Genomic DNA, 18,113 nt, shown 5'->3' with positions numbered 1-18,113 from the left:
CCACTCCACACCATCGATTCCTTATCCGGGTCTCTGGGGCATTCAGTATTACAGATCCAATCTCTGATGTGGTGCCAGCAGCTCAACAAGACTGTTGCTGCCTGGGGCAAGAAGCTGTGGGGCCAGGTGCAGGGCGGTGGGGGGTGGAGAGGCAGTTGGGTCTGGCTCTGATGATGCAGAGGCCTCTGATTCTCAGTTGCTATCTGGGTTGAGGGTGATGAGAGTCAGCTCCATCCTTCCAATTCCCCTCTCATTTGGTCTCTCAGGCAGGGACTGGTCTATTCTGTTCTAGGCAGGATCATGCCCTGTGCCCATCACCCTGGTATCTGGGTACTTTCCAGTCATGCATGAAACCACATGATGAAGGTGTGTCTTGTGTGGCTCATTCTCTCTCCCCTCATCTCCCTGGGAGTTTGTATTGTGTGTGCAGTGGCCTGGGTTCCTTTGGTAGGGTTTGGTTTAAATGAGTGATGTAAAAGGTTACCGTTCAACCGTTTCAATGGTAATCAGCTGTTGAAATCTCTTAAACAGCTCGTTACTGTTTCAACTAGTGGGGAGGGGATCAGCAGCTGGTCTGGCTCCCCACCAGCCAGAGCAGCTGGGCAGCTTTTGCTGGTGGGGTGGAGCGGAGCCTAAAGGAGGGTAGGGGAGCTGCTCTAAACCTTCCTCTGGTCAGCGCAGAGGCCATGGTAGTGCCAGCTGGCCATGACAGCCAGAATCCAGATACCCAGTGTGACGAGGGAGGCCAGATGGACCGTGCGGTGGTTCTGGGCCCACACGGGGAAAACCGTGGAAATGCAGCGGTCAGCCCTCATGGCCGTGAGGTGAAAGTTGCTGGAGAACATGTTAAGGGAGGTGACAATGTTTGTTATCTTGCACAGGACGCTTCTCAAATACCAGTGGAAGCCCATGGCCAGCTGGGCCACCATGAGGGGCAGAAAGATGGCGAAGATAAAACCAGCACTGGCCATGTTCAGATGCCATGTGGCATTGACTGTCTTCTTCTTCTGGCAGCCAGTGATTAAGATGATAAATCCATTCCCTGTCACACTGAGGAGGAAGCCCAGGGCGCAAAGCACCATGAGAGCTAGAGGCATCATCTCTACAGATGCTATGTCATGAAGACGGGCAGCTTCTTCATAGGCCATTGCCTGGGGATAAGTGTAAGCCGAACAGTTCTTGGTCTGAGCAAACAAAGAAGGAACAAATGTGAATTCTTAATAACAGAGAGAGAGACAAGACAGAAGTGGATCATGAAGATGGATGGAGATATCAGTGGAGCTGTGGTACTAATAGATGCTCCACAGGTCAGAGGAGGTCTAAGAATGGCAGCTCTGGTTTTGCTAAGTTAAAAAGAAAGCAAATGAGGCTGGTAGAAAAGCAAGAGAAAGTGGTGTCAGGATGAAAACGATTTTTCTCCATTGTCTTCTTCCTATTTTTCATCTTTTCTTGTGTCCACAAAGAATTCTGAAGCTGAAAGTTGATCCCCAAAGTTCTTTGGTGTTTTATGAACAGAAACAAAATTAAAACTGCAGTTTGAAAATAGGAGAAAATGTTTCATTGCAGCTATAATTTTTCTGTAAACATTTTTAGTAAAAAAACAAAAAATGATGTTGAAATGGAAGGTTTTTTTATGAAAATTATTTTTTTGCTTTCTGCAGTTTTCAGCCAATGTTTTTGTTTAGTTTGTTTTATGCAGTTTTTGCTCTAAATATTTTGACCAGAAATGTTCAGCTTTCAGTTGCTAAAATGTCCCACCTACCCCCCGCCATTCCCGTACACACACAGAGAGGGCAGCTTTCAGTTGAAATCCATATATATACTCTCTTTTTAGTTTTATAACCAATTTTTTTTCTGCAGAAAAGGTTGATGAAAACGGTTCTCCCCTTTACCTTTTAACTGTAATTTTCCCTAGAGAAAATCCCCATTTCCTGATAAGGTCTATTAATGAAAACCCCGGCTGCCTTTCCACATCAGGTCTTAAGAGAAGACTTTGGGGCATGGTGGTTTCCCAGATGAAGAGCCTGGGAGATGAGTTGGAAACAAAGAACAGCGTCTTTTAGCAGCGAGATTTCATCAGTGATGGAGAGAGATATCTAGACCTGACATCACTTCTCCTTGGGCAGGGGGAGGTGAGAACTTTAGCTGATCCCTCTCCAGGAAAGCATTGTGTTTGTGCATTCAAGAAACATGTGTCCATTCTGTAAGTCAACAAACTGCACTAAGTAAAGACCCAGATTTTGTGTAGCCAGTACCAACTCCTCACAGGAAACCTTCCTGGCTCAGCTCCAAATCTGCTCCTGCTTAGCAAAGGGATACAGATAATGTCGCCTGTGCCAAATTGAACACACCTGTCTCTATCTACCCATCCCACTCCACACCATCAGTTGTTAACCCATTCCTGCACACATAGGGAGATGGAACAGGTAGTGTCTGCACAGTTCACAAACTCAACCAACCCTGGGAAGAAATCAACTAACCTGCCTCGACTCAAAATTAATTTTAGTCAGCAAAGGGTCATTGACAAAACATCAAAAGAAAGGGATGAGAGAGGAAGATACCATAACCCCGACAGCAAGCCAGTGGAATAGGAAGAGTTGTCAGAGCTCACCAGCTCTGCAGGATCTGGGAAGAACTTAACCTAATCTCATGCATCAAAATTGGCATCTGTTTGGTGAAGGGATGTTTATTAAAGTCACCAACACAGGGAATGAGAGAGAAAGAGGGGGAAATGCCCCCACTTCATGCAGAGAGCCAGAGGGAGACCAAGCTAGGAGTGAGGGAAAGAAATTTAATTAACCTCTCTTACAAGGGCTGAGAGGTTCCCAAAGACAGCCAAAGATTGAAGAGGGGCAGAGATGCAAGGGAAGGGGCTGGTCCAGACTATGTTCAAAAGGGGCAAGGAAGAAAAAAGAAATAGCAAGAAGAATCATTTACTCACCCATGCCTCAGGCGGCCGCAGCATCTCAGCATCAGTGCCGGGTGCTCGACGTGGTGACTGAAGCTCACACAGACGGACTCTGTCTGGGCAGAGGAAGCTGTTCTGATATAGACTGGGGGGTGGGGGGCTGAGGGGAAAGGAAGGTGCAGATGGGGCTCAGTCCAATAGCTTCTACAAAGCCTCAGAGTGAGGAAGGGGGTTCTGTTCAAAAGGGGCAAGGAAGAAAAAAGAAATAGCAAGAAGAATCATTTACTCACCCATGCCTCAGGCGGCCGCAGCATCTCAACGTCAGTGCCGGGTGCTCGACGTGGTGACTGAAGCTCACACAGACGGCCTCTGTCTGGGCAGAGGAAGCTGTTCTGATATAGACTGGGGGTGGGGGGCTGAGGGGAAAGGAAGGTGCAGATGGGGCTCGGTCCAATAGCTTCTACAAAGCCTCAGAGTCGTCAGGTGCCTGCTGTTATGATCTGATTGTCACGTGATCACCCCCCCAAGCTCAGCTCCGGACACCGAGCGCTGTGGATTTCACCCTAGCATTGAAGCTGGAGGTTTTATTCTCACTTTCTGACCTCTGTCCCAGGGAAACAGCATCTCAGAAGCGATGGCCCCACCATACCACCTGCAGCTCCCCAGAGACTCTGTCTGTTGGCAGGAAGCTGCCTTAAGGGGAGAAATGGTGTGGGGGGCGTTACAGCGGGATGGGAGATGCAGACAAAGCTGGGTCTGCAAAGCCTTTGAGGTGGCCAGCTCTGTGCAAGCCTCAAACAGCGCAGCTCAGCTCTGGGCCTCTCCTGACAAAGGCTCCGAGAAACCATCTGCATAAATGGTCGCCCACATCCGGGGCAGCCACAGGGTAAGAGCAGGAGCTGAGCCATGGCTGCATCATTGCAAAAATGCAGCCCGTTCACACCTGGAGACGCGCCAGAACTAGCCTGAGACCCTGAAGCAACACTGCCTTGGAAGTGATTCATGGTGGGTCCCGCTGCTCTTTGACCCTGCTCGCCCCTTGAACATCGAGAAAGACCTTGCCCAGGTGGATTGTGAATCTCTCACTTCGATGGATGTGAGCCACATGATCTTGTGTGTCCGCCACATCTGATTGCTGGATTGTTTGGACCCTGCAGAACGACCAGGAACATAGGGCGAAAGCTGCTTGAATTTTGGCCGGGAATACCACGATTCATAGAGATGTTGGTTTAAAGGGCCACCCACATTTTATTTAAAAACCTTGCTATTTGAAACATCTCCTCACTCCATTGGCTTCTAAACAGATCTGGGTATATCTGGTTTTCTGAGATTTTTGGTGATGTTTTGTAGTGTTGCTGATTCTTACACTTTGGTTGTGCTCTCACCATGCCTGTCATTTTCCTCCAAGCTCCAGATCCTAGAATCAGATGCTTAGGTGGGAATTTCAGCTTTCTTTCTTTCTTTCTTTCTTTCTTGGTAAATTTCTAGCCTTTGTGGTCGCAGAGAAAAGCATGAAAAGGTGAATTCCAATGGCCAAAAATTCAAAGGGCAAAAAAAGAACCCATATGTCTTTCTTTTCAAACCAAACTTGTGATGTTTTAGGAGGTGGCCCATGAGGTTTGGCGGACATGGCAATGAAGATAAAGGACTAGATTTTTAACAGCGTCTAAGGAAGTTAGTTACCAAATTCCCATTCAAGGTCAATAGGAGTTAAGCACCTAACTCACAAAGGGGTTTTGCAAATGTCTCCCGTAGAAGCCTACATCTCCTTGACTGTCAGGGAGGTTCCTACCTGCCTAAACACTTTTAAAAATAGGACTTGGAGCCTTTTGCAAATGCTACCCTTGTTTCAAAGACCTGTTGATCTTTGAGACACGCAGGAAAGAAGAAGAGCTGAGGCTCCATCGTGAGCGAAGACGACGGGATGACAAGAATAATGACACAAAGACGCAGAAAAGGACAGACCATAAAGAACCAAACACCCCCAAAGGATCTAAAAATGAACAAACCCAAGAATCTAAACTATTTCCTATAAGTGCCTGTTTTCTAGATTCTACGTCCGGAAGGGACCATAGTGATCATCTTGTCTGACCTCCTCCATCACAGAGGCCAGAGAATGGCCCCAAAATAATCCCTAGAGTAGAGCTTTTATAAAACATCCAAGCTTGATTTAAAAATTGCCAGTGACAAAGAACCCACCACTAACCTTGGGAAATTGTTCCAATGGTTCCTTGCTGATAGAAATTTACACCTTGTTTCCAGTGTGAATTTGTCTAGGTTCATGTTCCGGCTGTTATGCTGACAAACACACAGGATCTTTTTCAGGGGACAAGGCAATATGCCACATTTATTATGACAAAGCACAATTGCAGTAATAACTAAAAACTGATACCTAGCACACTCATGCACACACACCAAATGTTCTGTAGCTGGTCAAGTATTGCTACCAGTCCTAATCATAGGTTATCATCGCAGTTGAGTTCGTAGCTGATGTTCGCAGATCATGATGGTTAACGGGCCAGGGAAGCCGGACACGAGGAAGAGCAGGGTTTCTGTCGGGCGCACACCAATGCTCTTTGATGTTGCTAAGCACAACGTTACCCAAAGCATTCCATTCTCACCCATCTTTTTATAGATTTTAGTTTTAACGTAAGTCTATGGATCCTGCTGTGTCACGCTGGCTCTGGGTTCTGTGTGACAATTGATCACCAGTCAATTACAGACGTGACTTTCATCTTGGAATGTTTTTTTGTTTCTTTTCTAGGATGGATTCTTCTTGCTTTTTCAGGGTGTTGTGTGCTTTATTCAGCCATCAAGTTGATACTCCTGTTTGTACTCCACCCAATTTTCAGGTATAATGAAATTATACACGCCTAAATGAAGTCTCAGCAAGACTTAGACTAGTTAATACAAAATGGAGTATACTTATTCAAAATGGAGTTTCAGTTACAATATGGAGTCATGTCAAGACTTTGGTTACAACTTTATAGAACAATCAATGAAAAAGAGTTACTTTAGTTACAATTTTAAAGAACGAATATTTAAAGGAATGGTCCTTCTATTGGCGGCAATAGAAAATGAGTTACTTAAAAGACGATTTCTATTATGACAATTTTTAAAACAATTTCTATCAGTGACAGTAAGAGGAGGAGTGATTTAAACAACAAAAGAACAAGAAACAAGTGACTTAAAGACAAGTGGCTTAAAGACAGTTTTACCAGTGATAATTATATTTATACTGAAGGACAGCTTTCTTAGCGAGTGAACAATAGCAGCTCTATCAAACGGCTTTCTTAACGTGAACCCTGCGGTGGTTTTTGAAGGAGCTCGGCTTCATTCACATGAGTGTATGTCATTAATTTAAGTTAAAAAATTCATTTTAAAAACAATTCATAGATTATTTTTATTTTATAAATGTCCCCCTACACAGCCACTGGATCTTGTTAGATAAGTGGTTCACAATCCCATGGGGTCCCCAGCTTCTCTTCCGCTGGCTGCAGAAGGGAGCCACTGCCTAAGTACCCAGGTGGAGCGCGTTGCCAATGCAGGCTCCTTGCTGCAGCCAGGGGGACGGGAGATCAGCATTCCTCTCCCCTGGCTGTAGCAGGGAGCATGGCAAAGTGCTCCATGTACATCCCTAGGGACTGGGGTCCCTACTGGAGCCAGAGAGAGAGGAGCAATGATCTCCCATCCCCCTGGCTGCGGAAAGGAGTCACTGCCTAGGGACCCAGGTGGAGGGCACTGTTTCCTTGCTGAAGCCGGGGGATGAGAGATCCTCCTGGCTGAACTGCTTCCCTCTGGCTGCAGTGGGAGGGGGTTGGGGTTGCTGGAAGAGGCTGGTGCCCTTCAGGGTTGTAAAAATTATATTTGTGGCCCTTAGGCTAAAAAGATTGGGAACTGCTGCCTTTGGCCTTCCTCTGCTCGACTGAACAGCACATTATGAAACATTTGTTCCCCATGTAGGTACTTAGTTATAGACTACAATCAAGTCACCCTTTAACCATCTCTTTGTTAAGCTAAATAGACTGAGCGCCTTGCGTCTATCACTATAAAGCAGGTTTTCTAAGTCTTTCATCATTCTTCTCTAAAAAAGTCAATAATATTCACTTACGCAGAAAGAGCATTTTAGGGTCAAGAGGAAGCTACGGGTTCCAGGGAACAGAATTCTTCATCTTCCTCCATGCAAATATGGACAATTCCATCCACTCCCCTACTCAGCCGGCTCTGGCCCCGAGTTGTCAGCGGTTTGGGGGTTGCGTGCACGTTGGCGGTACCTCAGAAACTCATCCTCCATGGTGAGGTAGAAGATGGGGTTGAGGCAGCTGTTGAAATATGTCAGGACAGAAGCAAAAATGCTTCCTATAATCCAAGGAGGAGGAGGAAGGTATGTAGGTGAGATCGGCAGGAAGCAGAGGATGTGATACGGTAACCAGCAGATGAGAAAGTTCGGGACCAAGCCAAGGAGGATCTTGAGAGGCTTGGTGGACTGGCTCAGCCTGTTCCTTCTCAACTTGGCAGCTAGAAGGATATAGAAGGTCGAGATCAAGATCAAGGCTAATGGGATCAGAAAACCGACCAGGAACTGCATTGCAACAGGAGCCTTCAGCCTCTCTTCTTCCAGCCTGAAATAATCGCTGATGTTGGCAGGCGGCAGCACGGATTCCAAGAGATCACTGCATCGCAAGCCGAACCCAAAAGACAGGGCCCACATGCCCAGAACGACCCAGACAGCCAGGCAGGGGGTGCAATGGTTCTGGACCCACGTGGGGCGTTCCACGAGAATACAGCGATGGACACTGAGGGCCGTGAGAAGTAAGGCGCTGGAGAACAGGTGGACAGAGATGATGGTGCTGCTCAGCCTCTCAGCCCACTCTGAGTCCCGGAGGAAGATGGAGGTGCATCTGAGGGGCAGGAACACAATGAAGATAAAATCGGACAATGCCCAGTTCAGAAACCACACGGCACTGACCGTCCTCTCCACACGGAAGCCGGTGATGAAGAGCATGTAGCCGTTCAATGACACCCCAGCGAGGAAGGCCAAGACACACAGCACCAGGAAAAGGATTAGCAACTCCATTCCTTGAGGAGATGCAGTTACAGTGTCCATCCTGCTCCTCAGGTCTCTGTCTGTGTGTTGGCAGCGCAGACGTACTGAGCAAAGGAAGGAAGAATGATGAAAAGGTCTCCTGGAGAGGACAAGGACACAGAGAGAGAGAGAGATGATGCAATGAGGGTCTGCACAGTTTATAAACTCCACAGATCCTGGGCTGAGCTCAGATAGGATCAGATTCTTGTAGGTGAATGGCACCGATGTTTCGAACAACTTAGAGTCAAAATATCAGAACCGCAGGGTTAGAAGGGACATGAAGGATCATTTAGCCAATGATTTTCTTCTTGCTGAAATTTTTTATTTCTACACAAGGGGAGGTGGACATTGGAGGGGGTCTAAAATGCAGAGACAGAAACATGAAAGAAACCCCCAGATCCTCACCAAAATTCCCAAATCATCTTCTTACTGTTAGCTTCCCGTAGGAGCTGATTGCTCCCGTCTATGTTATAAAAAAGTTAGTTAATTAATGATGGCTTTCCTCCTGTATGTTTTAATAATGAAATATTTGAAAGTGATTCTTCTCCTGCCCCCTCATTTTGAAGTGGAGTTTTTGTGTGATTTGGGCAATTTGAGGGGGTGAGTTAGTGGACTAGTTAAAATCCCCACCGAAAAAGCCCCCTATAAAACCTCCAATGACAGGGATCGGCTCCCAAGGAGAAGAACAGTAAGACTGGAACAACGACGATGAACAAAAAGCAACCCAACAAACACCAGACAACGAGGAGAACAGTAACAGGCTAAAACAGTTTTTTAAAGAAGGACATTGCACGAGTCAATTTTAGTGGCTAGACAGGGAATGACGACTCCTGGGTTTTATCCCAGACTCTACCACTGAAGTGCTGGGGAACTTGGACAAGTGACTTCACTTCCCCAGGCCTCTGTTTACCCTCCAAACATTCATGTGTTTAGAGTTTGTTGTGACTGGGCCTTTTTAGGTCTGTGCAGCCCCCGGTGTGAAAGAGACCCTAACCCTGGTCGGGGGTGTCTAGTTGTAATAATAAAAAGCAGACAGGCATGGTGACCCATAACTGAATTAACGCAAACACACACAAATGTTTGACAATTCAACGCAAAAAGAAGAGCAATAATTTCAGCCAGCTCTATCCGGAGCAGATCAGGGGAATGAATGGGGCAGCAGGAATGGGGGAACATCCAGGGAACATAGGGGTGGACAGAATGAGATCCATGGTGCAGCTGGAGGGTTTGCCTCATTTCCTTACGTATGTCTTGGGGTGATGCAACAGGTCCCCCACGTGACGTCTGTAGCTTGCCCACACTGGCTCAACCTGGAACAGGATGCTGTTCTCATGGGGGTGTATCTGGAGGGTGAGGAACAGTGTGGGGGAAGGATCACAGGACGTGGCTGAGTGTGATCACGAGCAAAGTATGCAAAGCTAACCACAAGCTCCTCCCACTGGGCCCTAGTGAGGTGTCTGAATTCGGCCGCCTGAATCCAGGACAGGCAGGCAAGCGGAGCCTCTTGGAGACAGGAGAAGCTGAGATGCAACCACGTCCAGCCAACTCCAGCAGGCAAAGTCCCAGGAACAGAGATTCTAGCTGACAGTTCGCCCCACTGCTTGGGGAGAGAAACCAGACCCCCACAAGGAGTTGGACACATGAGATTCTCAGCCCTGCCTTTGCAGCAGGGGACCCACCCACGTCACAGGCCAGCCAACGCTAAGGAAACCCTCGCTCTGCGCTAGAGACCACAGAAACCACAGCCCAGCCTCTTACCTGCCTTTGCCACTCATCATTTGCCTGGAGGCCTCAAGTTACTGCCTTCGGGCACTTTTCAGTTCAACGTGAGTTCCCAGGGCCAAAAGGGCCAAGGCCATCCTGGGATGCATCAACAGGGGAATGCCCTGATGGAGCAGAGAGGTGATTTTCCCTCTGGATTTGGCCCTGGTGCAATCACTGCTGGAATCCTGTCTCCAGCTCTGGTACCAGCCATTTCAGAAGGACGTTGATGAGTTGGAGAGGGTTCAGAGAAGAGCCACAGGAATGGTTAACAGACTGGACACCAGGCTTGACAGACAGAGACTCCAGGAGCTCAGTCTGCTTAGCTGATCACAGAGAAGGGAAAGGGGTGTGGTGATGACAATCTGTAAATACCTACAGGGGGAACCAATATTTGATACTGGGCTCTTGGATCTAGAAGGCAAAGGTCTAACAGGATCCACTGGCTGGACAAAGTCACAGATTCACAGCTTGCAAGGCTAGAAGGTGACATTGAGATCATCTCACGTGATCTCCTCCATCATAGAGGTTCCCTAAATGAATCCCTAGAGCAGAACTTTTAGAAAGGCACCCTAACTTGCTTTTAAAATAGCCAGCGATGGAGAATCCACCACGCCTGTTGGTAAATTGTTCTGATGGATAATTACTTTCACCACTAAATATCGACGCCTTATTTTTGGTCTCGATTTGTCTAGCTTTAACTTCCAGCCGTTGAATTCTGTTAGACCTTCCTCTGGTAGATTGAAGAGCCTGTTATTAAATGTTTGTTCCACATGGAGATACTTATTGACTGTGATTGTCACCCCATAAACTTCTCTTTGTTCTCTTTGTTAACTAAATAAATTGCATCTCACTATAAGGCATAATTTCTAGTACTTTAATCATGCTCATGGCTCTGCTGTGAATAAATCGTAAATTTTTAACAGTCTGGGGAATTAATCATTGGAACAACTTCCCAATGGTATTAGTAGATTTTCCATCATTTTAAATTAAGGTGGGATATAAATTAAGGTGTAGTTCAATGAGAAATTAATTCAGAAATGTTCTCTGCCTTTTTGATACAGCATGATGATGATGACAACAACCCTCCCAGACCAGGAAGCTATGAATATATGAACATGAAAAAGATCTTGGTAGCAAATCCTGACTCACTGAAAACAGAGGGCCTTTTTCTATGGGCATCAATGGGGCTGGATTTCACATTCTGGTTTTGACCGATGTCTAAATGCTGCATTCAAGGTACGTCAGATAAAACTATCTAAGACTGCTGCCTGAAGGTTTCAATATCACATGACTTTATTTCTGAAAATCCAGAATGCACACAAGGCTGCCAAAACACAGAGAACCGAAGCAGGCTGCGCGCATTGGCAGAGAGACATCAGTCACCCCACCGTGGCTGGCTTTCTGCAGACTGACTGTGATCGTGGACGCTTCCCTGCAGAGTTTCCTCACAGAACCAGGAAACCCCTCAGGATCCAACGTGATCGCTGGTGAGTTTGACACACATTCAGTGTGACACGGAAGATGGGAAGCTGTCTGAAAATGACAACGATGACGCGACTGAAAGAAGAGGAAGACCCACTGAGAAAGAACAAACACTGAAAATGCAGACACAAGAGATGCAATTTTTAGCAATAATGTCCTTTGAACATTTTCAAAAAAGGCTATGAAAACAAACAAATTAATTTCCACACAAAAAATCAATTTCCGAAAATAGGGCATTTTGACAGAAAAAAATTGGGCCTGTACCAGAAGTCATTGTCACACGTAACCAGCTGTGAAGACAGATGGGCAGAGGCATGACTTTCCCTCATTCTCTAAGGTTCCTTAAGGACCTGCTCCATGATTTTTCCCATTTCCCTAATCTTCCTCTTGTTGATAACATCCTGTAGAAACCCTGACACCAAGGAATCAAAATCACCATTCTCCCTTTTCAAATCACTCTCCTCTACGAAAATGGCTCCCTATTTATTTCCACCCAACGTGACCAACTCTAATACCACATTGACTGGGGTTAGACAGTTCTGCCTCTGTCTCCGGCAGCTGACAAAATGCTGTCACTTGATAAGGTAGAAGAAGGGGTAGAAGTAGCTGTTGAAACAGAGCAGGGCATGAGTAAAGATGGTTCCAGTATTTAAGGACGCCGTGGTCCTTGGAGATGGTGCTTTGGGTTAGGTCTGCAGAAGGTGACGATGTGATATGGGAACCAGCAGAGGAAGAAAATGATGTGCAACACGAAGAGGGTCTGGAGGGGCTTCTTGGACCAAGCCTCCTGGTTCCCACCCAGTTTGGCAGCCAGGGTGACCAAACAGAGGCTAATCAAGGCTAATGGGACCAGAAACCCCAACCAGGAACCGGGTAGCGACGTAGGCAGCTTCTCCTCTCTTTCTCAACAAGAGACTCTGGTCGAAGCAGAGGCCATGGTAGTGCCAACTTGCCATGACAGCCACACTCCAGATGCCCGGTGTGACCAGGGAGGCCAGAGGGACCATGCGGTGGTTCTGGACCCATGCGGGACAAACTGAGGAGATGCAGCTGTCAGCGCTCATGGCCGTAAGGTGGAAGCTGCTGGAAAACAAGCTGAGGGAGGCCACTATGGTGGTTATCTTGCACAGGACACTTCTCAAATACCAGTGGAAGCTCATGGCCAGCTGGGCCATCAGAAGGGGCAGGAAGATGTCGAAGAGAAATCCAGCAATGGCCATGTTCAGGTGCCACGTGGCTTTGACTGACTTCTTCTTCTGGTAGTTGGTGATGAAGAAGATCAATCCATACCCTGTCACACCAAAGAGGAAGCCCAGAGCACAGAGCACCATGACAGCTAGGGGCATCAACTCCAAAGGTGCTGCACAGTGAAGACGGGCAGCTTCTTGGTTGGCTGTCGCCTGGGGACAAATGCAGGCCATGCAGTTCTGGGACTGAGCAAACAAAGAAGGAACGAATGTGAAGTCTTAATAACAGAAAAAGAGACAGGACAGAAGTGGATCATGAAGATGGATGCAGACATCAGTGGAGCAGCGGCACTAATAGGTGCTCCACAGGTCAGAGGAAGTCTAAGCACGGCAGCTCTGATAGTACCGAAGGAAAAAGAAAGCAAATGCGGCTGGCAGAAAAGCATGAGAAAGTGATGGGGGAACCAAAACAATTTGTTCTCCACTGTCTTTTTCTATTTTTCATCTTTTCTAATGGCCACAAAGAATCCTGAAGCTGAAAGTCGAAACCCAAAGTTCTTTGGAGTTTTAGAAACAGAAACAATATGAAAATTGCAGTTTGAAAGGACGAGAAAATGTTTCATTTCAGCTAGCATATTTCCATCAACATTTTTAGTAAAAAGACAAAAACAGGGATTGAAATGGAGCATTTTTTATGAAAACCCCAAAATCGAAACCGTGAAGCAAGATTAGTTCCTCTTTCAAGAAAAACAAACATTGCAATTTGAGACCAAAGGGAAACATTTTGTTTCCCTTTGAATTTTATCCTTGAAAAATGCTGTAGGAATTGAATGGTTTTTGGGAAACACTTTGTGTTCGACAAGATCGTATGTTCCAATGAAAAAAATTTTACAGGAAAAACTGGTGATCAGTTCTGGAGCTAAGGCCACTCTGTACTGAACAAAAACACACCAAAAACAGAAAAACAGAAAAGGAGAGTGCAAATACAACATTATGGCATAAGATAAAGTTGTACTTTCAAAGAGATGGTTATGGAGTGAGCTTATTCCAGTCTGTATTTACCTACCTTCCTACCTAGAAAAACGAGCGCTAATGGCTGGAAGTTTAAAGCTAGACAATTTCAAACTAGAAATAAGGTGCAATTTTTAACAGTGAAGAGAATTAACCAATGGGGCAATGTACCAAGGGTCATGATGGAGTCTAAACATTAATAGCGATTTTAAAAATCAAGGTGGGATGATTTTTCTAAAAGATCTGCTCTCGTTCAAACAAGAATTATGTGGGGGAAGTTTTCTGTCCTGTGTTAAACAGGAGGTCAGACTAGATCAGTGATTCTCAGTCTTTCCAGACGACTGTGCCCCTTTCAGGAGTCTGATTTGTCTTGCGTACCCCAAGTTTCACCTCACTTAAAAACTATGTGCTCGCAAAATAAGACGTAAAAATACAAAAGCGTCAAAGCGCACAGTTACTGAACAATTGCTGATTTTCTCATTATATCTCTATGAAATTATACTTTGTACTGACTTTCCTAGTGCTTTTTGTGTAGCCTGTTGTAAAATTAGGCAAATATCTAGATGAGTTGATGTAACCTTGGAAGATCTCTGTGTAGCCCCAGGGGTACATACTCCCTGATTGAGAACCACTGGACTAGATGATCTCAGTGGTTCCTTTAACGGTTATGAAGCAACTATGGGACTTTAACTGCAGAAGCACATTTTTCTCTCAATGGACCTGCAAACTGTGTAAGGTGGTTTCATGGTGCACAGCAGTTGCATGACAGGAAGCATAATCACTAGAGCTGGACACAATATTTTTTCAACAGGAAACTGAGTTCTGAGGAAGGAAAATTTTCATGAGAAGTGTCAGAAAGTGTGAAAAAAGAATAGTTTTTTTGGTGGGAAAACTGACAATTTACAAATTTAATCCAAAAATATATTATTTTTAGGCTTTTTATGGTTTTCATGCAACTTTTTTGTTTAGTTTGTTTTCTGCCGTTTTTGACCTATATATTTTGACCAGAAATGTTCAGCTTTGAGTTGCTGACACGTCCCTCCCCACCGCACACACACACACACAGAGTGCAGCTATCAAGTTGCTACACATACACACACTCTTTAATTTTATAATCAAAAGTGATTTTTTTCTGCAGAAAAAGTTGATAAAAACAGCTCTCCCCTCTACCATTTAATTGTAATTTTCCCTGGAGAAAACCCCCATTTGCTGACTGTGCCACTTCCTCATGGGAAACCGACCTAGCTCAGCTCCAAATCTGCTCCTGTTTACCAAAAGGATACAAATAATGTCTCCTCTGCCAGACTAAATGTATCTGTCCCTAGCTAACCATCCGACTCCACACCATCAGTAGCTAACACATGCTGGAACAAAGAGGGATCCAGAGCGGGGAGTGTTTGCAGAGTTTACAAGCTCCACTGAACCTGGGAAGAAATCAACTGACCTGCCTCAACTCAAAATTAGATTCTGCTCAGCAAAGAGTCACTGGCAAAGCATCGTGGACGAGATAGGAAGATCCCATAACCCCAGCAGCAAGACGGTGGAATAGGAAGGGTTGTCAGAGCTCACCAACTCTGCACGATCTGTGAAGAAATTTACCTAACATAACACATCAAAATTGGCGTCTGTTTAGTCAAAGGATGGTTATTGAAGTCTCCAAGACAGGGAGTGAGAGAGAAAGAGAAGGAAACGTCCCCACTTGATGCAGAGCCGGAGGGAGACCAAGCCAGGAGTGACAGGAAGAAATTAATCAAACATCCCTTGCAAGGGCTGACAGATTCCCAAAGACAGCCAAAGATTGAAGGAGGGTTTTAGATGCAGGGGGGAGGGGTTGGTCCAGACTGTGAGGCAGGGGGGCTCCCCTTCAAAATGGGCAGGGAGGAGAAAGAGATAGCAAGGAGGATCATTTTTTCATCTCTGCCTCAGACGGCCGTGCATCGCAGGGTCAATGCTGGGTGCTCGACATGCTGCCTTGAAGCTCACACCAATGGCCTCTGTCTGGGCAAAGGAAGCTGTGCTGATGTGGGTTTTGCTAGGGTGGGGGTTGAGCAGCTGAGTGAAAGGGAAAGTGCAGATGGGGATTGGGTCCCACATCCTCTGCAAAGCTTCAGAGGTGTCGGACGCCTGCTGCTGTGATCTGAACATCATGTCATCACCCCCCAGGCTCAGCTCTGGGCCCTGACCACCTCTCATTGAGCAGAATCAGCAACGCAGTTCTAAGAGACAGAAGCTGCCATCCAGGGAGGCCTGCAGGGCCCTGCTGGGACATGACCACATCCTGGCAAGGCCCCGGCCCCTTCTCACCAGAGGAAGCAGGGATGCAGAGTCAAATTCTCCATTTTTCTAGTGACTATTTGTTCCCCTTTTTGACCAGTTCCAGTTCGATTTCAATGGTTGTTTGGTTGCAGAGTCTCCGTTGTTCTCTGAATTCTTGGTCCACGGTGAGGCAGAAAGAAAGGATTGAGACAGCTCTTCAAATAGACCAATGCCTAAGGGCTGTGTTTATCTCTGCAGCTGAGACTTTGACAAGATCTGTAGGGATGAAATGACATGCTATGGAAGCCGGCAGAGGAAAAAGTCACAAAGAGGTTCTTGACAAGCTTGCTGGTTTGAGTAAGCCGGTCTGCCTTCGCTGGAAGGCAACAAGAAGGCAGCGGGTAGTGATCAAAGCCAGTTGGCCCAGGAATCGGGTAGCCATGGTGGTTGTCACTGTTCCTTCACCCACCAAGAGATTTTTCTCCAGGATAGCAGTGAGTGAACACGCCAGCAGGGTGTGTGTCATGGAAGATCATCATCTTGAAACCTAATATCACTGAGTGCCTCAGCTCTGAGTGTCACCAGATGAACCCCAGAGTCAGGATCCACATGCCGCTGGCCATCTGGGAAGGCAGATGGGGTGAGCAATGGCATAGGCCAGAGAGACACATCGGATGGCGTTGATGGCTGTGAGGAGAAGCGCATTGGAGAAAGTGTGCAGTGAAATCATGGCCAGGTAAGCAACTTGGAAAGACAGCAAGGTGATCAAGCTAATCATGGTCAAGTTGAGGAAACAGAAAACGTTGACCATCTTCTCCATGCAGAAACCAGGGAGGAAGATGATACAGCCCTTCAAATATGAAGAAAGTCAGGACACACTATCAAAAAAATGAACATTATCAATATCATCATGGGAACATGCATTGGTGTAGCAGCTCTGGTTATGAGGATGCCGTTGTATATCTTTCTGATGCTCTGTGTCGTGACCTTCCTCGTGGGAGGTTTGTGAATGGCTACCTCCCTCATATTCCTCCCTGGCATCTGCATGGAGAGGATGGTCAAAGTCTTCTGTTTCCTCAACTTGGCCATGCTCCTCCTTCTCAGGGCTTAATACATAGATTGTGGCAGGCAAAGCTTAACAGTGAGCGATTTATAGAATCGTAGAATCATAGAAGATTAGAGTGGGAAGGGACCTCAGCAAGTATCTAGTCCAGCCCCCTACTCAAAGCAGGACTAACCTCAGCTATATCATCCCAGCCAGGCTTCGTCAAGCCACAGCTTGAAAACCTCTAAAGATGGAGATTCCACCACCTCCCTAGGTAACCCATTCCAGTGCTTCACCACCCGCCTTGTGAAAAACATTTTCCTAAAATCCAACCTAGACCTCCCGCCCTGCAACTTGAGACCATTGCTCCTTGTTCTGTCATTTACTACCACTGAGAACAGCCTAGCTCCATCCTCCCTGGAACCCCCTTTCAGGTAGTTAAAGGCTGTTATCAAATCCCCTCATTCTTCTCTTTTGCAGACTAAACAAGCCTAGTTCCCTCAGCTTCTCCTCATAAGTCTTGTGCTCCAGCCCCCTAAACATTTTTGTTGCCCTCCGCTGGACTCTCTCCAACTTCTCCACATCCTTTTTCTAGTGGGGGGCCCAAAACTGGATACAATACTCCAAATGCGACCTCACCAATGCCAAATAGAGGGGAATAATCACTTCCCTCCATCTGCTGGCAATGCTCCTGCTAATGCAGCCCAATATGCTATTAGCCTTCTTGGCAACCAGGGCACACTGCTGACTCACATCTTATCAGCTCAGCTGACTCAGCTTCTTATCCACTGTTACCCCCAGGTCCTTTTCTGCAGAACTGCTGCCTAGCCCGTCGGTCCTTTTGTTAGACTAAACCAAATATTTTTTAAAACCTACATTTGCTTCTCGCTGAAAATTTTGATATCCAGACAAAAGGAGGTGGACATTGGAGGGCATCCAAAATGCAGAGACAGAAATATGAAAGAAACAACCACAGCCTCACCAAAATTCCCAAATCATCTTGCCGTTAGCTTCCCAAAGGAGCTGCTTGTTCCCGTCTATGTTAAAAAAAAAAAGTTAGATAACTAATAATGGTTTTTTTATAATGACATATTTCAAAGTGATTCTTCTCCCACCCTGTCATTTTGAAGTGGAGGTTTTGTGTGGTTTGGGCAATTCTGAAGGGTGAGCTAGTGGAGCAGACAAATCCCCACCGAAAAGGCCCCCTCTGAAAACCTCCAGTGACGAGAGCTGCTCCCAAGGAGAAGAAAAGTAAGATTGAAACAACAAGGACAACAAAAAAGGCACCCGACAAAACACCAGACGACGAAGAGAACAGTAAGAAGGCAAAAGATTGTTTTTTTTAAGAAGAACATTACACGAGCCAATATTAGT

General features: G+C 46.2%; 2 protein-coding genes and 1 pseudogene across 2 annotated transcripts; all 3 read right to left on the bottom strand.

The window, feature by feature from the left end:
- Positions 1 to 656: 656 nt before the first annotated feature.
- Positions 657 to 1,148, bottom strand: LOC137152293 (chemerin-like receptor 1). The gene has a single exon (XM_067546826.1). It carries the CDS (start codon positions 1,146 to 1,148, stop codon positions 657 to 659), a length of 492 nt encoding a protein of 163 aa, XP_067402927.1.
- A 5,970-nt stretch (positions 1,149 to 7,118) lies between these two features.
- On the bottom strand, positions 7,119 to 7,985 carry LOC137152294 (chemerin-like receptor 1). Its single transcript, XM_067546828.1, has one exon. The coding sequence runs from the start codon at positions 7,983 to 7,985 to the stop codon at positions 7,119 to 7,121; it is 867 nt and encodes a 288-aa protein (XP_067402929.1).
- Positions 7,986 to 11,719: 3,734 nt separating this feature from the next.
- LOC137152292 (chemerin-like receptor 1) lies at positions 11,720 to 12,661 on the bottom strand (annotated as a pseudogene).
- Positions 12,662 to 18,113: the final 5,452 nt, after the last annotated feature.

Source organism: Emydura macquarii, unplaced genomic scaffold (assembly GCF_026122565.2).
Source record: "Emydura macquarii macquarii isolate MOO-44397 ecotype Brisbane River unplaced genomic scaffold, CSIRO-AGI_Emac_v2 contig_1154, whole genome shotgun sequence".
Lineage (NCBI taxonomy): Eukaryota > Metazoa > Chordata > Testudines > Chelidae > Emydura > Emydura macquarii.
This window is presented reverse-complemented; position numbering and strand designations above follow the sequence as displayed.

Bases quoted from the DNA above. Each gene is read 5' to 3' on its own strand.
- LOC137152293 (XM_067546826.1), bottom strand. From the start codon at position 1,148: ATGGCCTATGAAGAAGCTGCCCGTCTTCATGACATAGCATCTGTAGAG.
- LOC137152294 (XM_067546828.1), bottom strand. From the start codon at position 7,985: ATGGAGTTGCTAATCCTTTTCCTGGTGCTGTGTGTCTTGGCCTTCCTC.